General features: G+C 36.9%; 2 protein-coding genes across 2 annotated transcripts in view; one reads left to right on the plus strand and one right to left on the minus strand.

Moving 5' to 3' along the window:
- Window positions 1–7,056, plus strand: part of LOC127968178 (CMP-N-acetylneuraminate-beta-galactosamide-alpha-2,3-sialyltransferase 2) — a 310,280-nt gene that overhangs the window by 256,656 nt on the left and 46,568 nt on the right. The window lies entirely within an intron of this gene.
- Window positions 138–6,802, minus strand: cfap92 (cilia and flagella associated protein 92 (putative)). Its single transcript, XM_052568724.1, has 11 exons — window positions 6,559–6,802; window positions 6,181–6,386; window positions 5,097–5,316; window positions 3,974–4,157; window positions 3,861–3,867; window positions 2,517–2,762; window positions 1,627–2,435; window positions 1,326–1,520; window positions 782–1,052; window positions 303–407; window positions 138–242 (listed from the first exon to the last, which is right to left on the minus strand). Exons 1-11 carry the CDS (start codon window positions 6,800–6,802, stop codon window positions 138–140), a joined length of 2,592 nt encoding a protein of 863 aa, XP_052424684.1.

Genomic DNA, 7,056 nt, shown 5'->3' on the forward strand with positions numbered 1-7,056 from the left:
TCAGCAGGGAAAAATAAGTTACAGGGTCTGAAAGGCTGATAAATCAATTTCAGGCAAGCACATGCTTCTAGATAACGTTGTGTCCCATGAGTCAATCAGCATTAGCCCTGTCACCAAACCTGCAACTAAATACTGTCTTAAGCTCTGGGGATCTGTAAAGAAGTGGGCAAGGTAGGTAAACATCGGTAAAACTCTATCTTCTTGCTTAAGCTCTTAGGAATGTCCATAAAGTTGACATTGCACTGAGAGGGAAACATGACACAGATGGGGGTAACAGTAGTATAGCATGACCTCAACAGCACCTTTCTCAGCTCCTCTATCCGAGCATCGTCTGGCTGATTCGGGTGCTGGTTAGATTCAATACTGCTCTTAAAACCTGGGTAAGAGAAGCGAATGCAAGTGGAGTCCTAGAAATACAATAAATAGTCACATTTTACTTTAAGTTTGACCTGGTAATATGATCTCAAAAATACAGAGGATCCTGCCTAAGCACATCACCTGCATCTTTTTTCATAGTTTTCAAACTTTGAAAGTAAATAAAAGTATGCCAACCTTAAGAAATTCTCTGTAGAGTAGAGCAGGGGAATTCGTTGTTTGAACATTGTGGTAATTGATGGTCTGACCTTCAATAATATTATCCAAAAACACATTAGGCTTTGATTTTTGTAAAGCGTTACTTGCCCTGTGGATGTCTTCGATATTTGCCTAAAAAAAAAAAATGCATTCATTTAGTAGTTCACTCAATTTCCCCACTTTGTTACACATATGAGTCATTAATTACCTGGATAAAGTCCTTCACGTTATTACCCTCATTCCATTTCCTTTGGAAGTATTCTCTGTTGAAGTTGTCAAGAGGTGTCCGAGTTCTCTTTCTGATGTTATGACAATCAGGTATATCCTGAGATAGCTGGGTCTCTGTTACCAACCATAGCTCTCCTCTCCCAAGATCTGATCCAAACTCCTTGCTTAAGCTTAGCATCATGTCGGCTGATGGGAACAGGTCGTGGTGCACTACTTCTTGAAGCTTCTTGGCTTTGCAGATGTGGCTTATACTAAAAAGTGAATAGGAAACATTTAAACTTTCTGGTACAATTCCTCAGTGTTTCAGAACGTTAGTTCCTCTAGGTTTAGCAAATACCACACAGAATAGAAGAATAATCCATCCAATTACACCTGGTACTTGTTACCATTTTGAAATTGTAGCCAAACATTAATACTATCCTAATCCAATCAATGTGCTGTCATGAGAAAACCAAGAAAAAAGGTCCATGCTAGAAAATTATAAGGCAAAAAGGAGTGCTCTTTGAGTGTAATTGCAATTTTACCATTTCAAGGCTTCAAGACAGGCATGAGGAACTGTATTTCTGATAAACACCAGTGGCTCCATCAAAATGGTCTCAAGTGGCTTTACAAGGCAAATGGGACTCAGACCCACGTCAAGCATGTCATACAGGCGCTCTGAGAAACTCAAGTCTGAGTTATACAGCGCAGACACCTGTTCCTCCTCATCACCATCCAACCTGGAACGGATCAGATCAGTCGTATGATCTTCAGGAATTTTTGCTTTGCTGCATATTGGTGAATGTTGTGCACATGTGGGAGTGTTTTAAATGACGACTTTCTTACTTTATAGGCACTGTAGTCCACAGTCTTTTGACCGCTTGATCCTTGAATCCTTCCAGAACAAAAAGGTGTAGAGCCTTATCCATCACATGAAATCCAGTGAGAACATTCAGCCTTTTGTTCTCGCTGTCTTTGGCTCTTATTTTATGACCAGACAGGAGCCTTTGAATTGTTTCCTCTGGATAATGCTTCAGTTGGAAGGTGTCTGCATTGATCTGCAGAATTTCTGATGTCAGTTTGGCTAAGACAGGTGCATTGTTATACTTGAAGACATAAATGACACGACCAAAAGGGCAATCTCTATCACTGTTGCCATCTTCATGATGAAGGGTATGTGCTATCTCCACCTGGACTTTCAGGTGGGTGTCAGCTTCAAGATAATGACCTACTGGTGTTGCAATATCTGAGGGAACCTCAGAAGAACTCCTTATGGGCAATTTAAGCTTTAAATATTTGCATCCTCTAAGAAGTTCTGAGAGATCCAGTTTTGCGGTGCCGTATGGATCATGAAGTTCAGTATCTGCTTTTAATGCATTACGCATGACCCATAAATCATCTTTGGCATCTTTGGGGTCAGTCCCAAATATAGCTGGTGTACTGCAGGGTTTTTCCTTTTTTCTGTCCCGATCATGGACTTCGATCTTCATGGGTGGACCATTAAGAAACTCACGCAGCTTTCCAGGGCTCAGCAGACCAGTAAAAATCACATTCACATCCTTGAAGAAGATATTAGCGTTGTGATCATGGCCTTTGGTTCTGTAAACAGGCATGTTGCAAAACTTGTACTGACAGTAGACAGGATGACATTTTGCCTATTGAAAGATGAATGTGTTTAATAATGTGTCATATGTTCTTGTTGAATAATACAATTAATAATTTCTGAAATCTCATACCTTAAGTACATGGAACGGAACTGGGGATGATGGCAGAGAAGAAGCTGATAAAACTGTGATGACTAGTGGATTGAGTTCAGCTTTTAGCTGCTCAGATAAAAGTGGCTGATCAAGAGTGATATTCCAGAATCCCTCTTGTACTTCTCCGGAACAGAATCCCAGGCAGTCAGAGAGCATCGTACTCCCTAACATAAAGACAGAACATGCCAGCCACGTAGCTGATGTTTTAAAAATATAAAAATAAAATAAAAATCATACATTACCTTTCAAAAGTTTGGGACTGGTAAGATGTTTCCTACCAAAGTCTCATATGCTCACCAAGGCTGCATTTATTTAATCAAAGATACAGCAAATCCTTAGAATTATTTTTCTTATTTTTAATATATTTCTGTAATGAATGGTACCCACTTTTTCATATTTGCACTTGCCTTTCTCTGCACATATGGAATATTTTGCACTCTTTACATTTATAATTAAATTTGCATACATAATCCGTACAATCGGTTTAAAATTTGTATAATCTTTTTTTTTATATATATTTTGTATGTGCGTGTGTGCATGCACTTTTCAGAATAAGACTAGAATTTCATTGTAGAGTTGGACAATGATAATAAAGGTATTCATTCATTAATTATTGCAATTTAAATTTAATATATATATTTCTGTGTATTTTTAAATTTAATTTATTCCTGTGATGACAAATCAGAATTTTTCCTTCTTTCAGTGTCACATTATGTGAAAAAAGTGCAATGTTTATTTGAAATAGAAATCTTTTGTAACATTATAAATTTATTTACTGTATTTTGATCAATTTAATGCAGCTCATCAAAATGAAAGTAAGCAAAACCCTTCAAACCATCGTCTCTATGTCATAATCTAACTATAGGAGTATCCATCACTCCCATGTCTTTCCACATAGCCATCATAATAATGAAGAGAATATGAGATTTCTGTCCTTAATGGATCATAATTTGGCAAAATAATAACAAGATTGGTAATAGCCTCCATCCTCCGTCCAACCCTGCAATGAAAGAAGCTACATGTGATTTCTCTGGCTCGGCTTTATGGGAATGAGGCTAAAATATTTTCCAAGCCAAGGCTTTCATCAGGAGCTCCTGCTGGGGGTCTGGATGAGAAACATCAAAAGCTAAAGAAGCAGACAGTTGGCTTTGGTTGGTGCCATTCCACAGCCAATTAGAAGCTAAGTAGCAGGGACCCTGCAGGGAAGCCCCTTACTCAAATCCACCCCACAGCGTTCAGGAATAAGGAACACAGCCCTAAATGGCAAGTTGCCTCGCTAAAGTCATGTTCATGATATATTATATAAACACAACATTCACTTACAGGAAACCTGTGTATAAGAGCCATAAGAGTGAGTGAATACAACAGCTGTCGGCTGCTAATAGGGGTTTTAGGAGCATAAAACTCAGAAAATACTTTTATGCTCCAAAAGCTACCACAAGGTTGCTAGGAAGAAATTACCTGCAAGGAGAGGAGCGAAACTGAGTTCCAGTGAGGCAGCCTCCTTTTCCTGTTTGACCTCGGTGAGTTCTGCAGAATCCTGGGTGGGTTTCTGCAACAGTGTCTTCTTAGTGGGTGACGTTTGGCTCTTTTCTATCGTTAAACCACTTTTACTAGGAGCTAAATTGAAATAGACAAATAAGATGCCCACTGATTTGCTACTCCAAGAGTCATAATGATAAAATTGTGATGAAACTATTTCATCAAGTGTATGTAGATGTATCAAGTCAACATTAATTACAATCCTTAAATAGCAGACTTAAACTACCATTCAACAGTTTCGGCTCAGTAAGATTTTCACGAATGCATCTGAATAAATGGTTAAGTGTTTCAACTGTAGAGGACAGCTGTTGTTTTTTAAAAAGATATGTATTTTGTTCATTATAAGGGTACTTTGGTATTGAGCACATACACAATTAAACCTATCCATGTTGTTGTAAAACATAATAATCGCCTTCATAAATCTTTTATTAGCATATAGTATAAACATCAGCATCATGTACCTGTGGCACAGTGTAGCTCCGAATCCTTCCTATAGCTTGATGATACTAGATCTTTGTGGTTTTTCATAGTACTAATTTTTACGTTCTCCTTCTCATAGACCGCTCTCATCTCACAAACCATCTTCCTGATGCCACCTTTAAAGACATTTAGTGAGAGCTTTGGTGATTTTAAATCACTGAGGAATTTTTTTTTATTAAAGAATGATGGCTAAAAATGCAGCATGTTTGCATTGTTCTCTGTGCTTCTTGAGTATAATATTCTCCATTCTCACAGCACTGCAACAGAAGTGAGGATGTGAGTGCCAGATCTCACAATTGCATTCACACTCATTTTCCTGCCTGCTGTGATATAGATGACTGTCTTTAAATGAGCAACAACACAATATGATTAGCCCTCTTTCTAAAGTAAATGGAAAAGTTAAATATTTGTTCATTTTTCCTCTATCCTAGACACACTTGTGGTATCTAAACTCTTGATCTTGCTGTAAGATACCAACATTACAATGAAGGAAATCCTAATAAGAAGCACAATCAATAAAACAGGGGTAGATCATACCCATTTGTTCTGGATCATCTCCAGTCCTCTCCTGTGGCAGTTTGAAGGCTTTGGGTCTGTCATTCCTGGCTTTGAAAGACACCTTGTCTTTGCTGTCCCATACTCTCCCAGTGATCTTATGAGAGGCCAGTTTAATCAGGAGCTCTTTGGTGACATTGAGTTCTAAAGTATGGGACCAACTCACCCAGACCTTGTTTCCTTCTCGCCAAGGCTTTAGCACCTTGTCAAAACATATAGCACATGATTTCATTATTATATAGAGATAGATTTTGTTTTAAAATACAAAAGAATTAGACTATTGTTAAAAGTTTGGGTTAAGTATGATTGTATTTGTTTATTTTAAAAAAAGAATGTTTTTATTCAAGAACACATTCAGTTGACACTAACCCATAAAGTGAAAGCATTTGTATAGTTGCAAGCAATTTGTCTTCAAATAAATGTTGTTATTTTGAACTTTCTATTCATTAAAAAAATTAGTTTCCAAAAAAATGTTAATCATCAGCGCAACTATTTTTAACACTGGTGATAATAAGAAATGTTTATTGTGCAGCAAATCAGAATATTAGAATCATTTCTGAAGGATCATGTGATTCTGAAGAATTGAGTAATGATGCTGAAAATTCTGCTTTGCCATCACAGGAATAAATTAAATGTTAACCCGAATTAAAATTAAAAGTAATTATATTTAATATAGCATTACTAATTTTACTTTTTTTTTAATCAAATTGTTTGATTTAAAAATACAGCTTTGGTCAGAAAGCATAGTGCACATACTATTAATTTACTGTCACTGAAAAAAAAAAAAATAATAATACACAAGCAAGTGGTAGACAAAAGGTGTTCACTCCTAAACAGCAAGGTGCACAATAGAAGTCCAAAGAGGCCATTAACTGAAACTCTAAACCAGCTTTCTTTGGGTCAGTGGAGCAAACCCGTATGCATAATGTATTAACATATACTAACACCAAGAACTGTTTGTTTATCAGGTCAAAGTAGTAGTATTATTCTACATAGCCTATAAATAATTTATTATTTACAAGCTCTTGCATATAGAATAAACCCCTAATTAATTCCAATAGTTTACCTTAGTCTCATTCGCCATGTAGAGTTTAGCAGCCAAGCCGAACATCACTAGATCCACTCTGGTTGGTTCAGGGTCATCAGGCAGCATGTTGTACTCAATGCAATAATAGCCCTGGGCTCTGGGGGCCTCCACTACCTCACTCGATGCGTCTTTCTTTGTCTCCTTTTTTCTTTTCTCAGAATTGGTGAGGTGCCCCTCATGCTCTGCTTGATTAAGGAATATAAAGAATAATGTTTTTAAAAATGTATACGATAGTTTAGGCAAAATAATGTGAGTTTATTTCTTATGCAGGTGTCAAGAAAAAATATTTAAAATACAACATCAGATTGCATATATAGACATGAAACACTGTGCACTGAAACAATACCACCGCCATACCTTTCAAGAAAGCTAATGCAATGCTGACTCTACAGGTCACAATGTAGCTGTAATCTGCTGTAAATGTTGTTATGGTTTGTTCATCCTCAGGACTGGATTCTGGCATCTCCATATATGGATTACTTTTGTCAGCATCATATTCACGGTCTGTGAGTTGTGTGGAGTTTGAAGACAATTCTTTTAGAACTTTCTCGTCTTCATCAATTCTCTCTATGTCAGGTGATGCTAATTCAGTGCGTTCCATTGTCAGCTAGAAATGCTGGATAAGGAGATGTAGGACTAGCCTATCACAAAATAGTATGTGATAGTTTCAGATAGCACAATACAAAAAGAATAACATCCCAAAACATTTTTTTTTTTTTTACATTATGTTGAATAAGCATTATTATTTTATAAAGGTCATAAGAAAACTTACCAAAACTGAAAGCAGATTTCCAGCCTTTCTCCTCAGCGCTACTTTTATGTTTTAATTGATCGCATGTGCATTGGAGAACTTTG

This window comes from Carassius gibelio, chromosome B11, assembly GCF_023724105.1.
Source record: "Carassius gibelio isolate Cgi1373 ecotype wild population from Czech Republic chromosome B11, carGib1.2-hapl.c, whole genome shotgun sequence".
Taxonomy (NCBI): Eukaryota; Metazoa; Chordata; class Actinopteri; order Cypriniformes; family Cyprinidae; genus Carassius; species Carassius gibelio.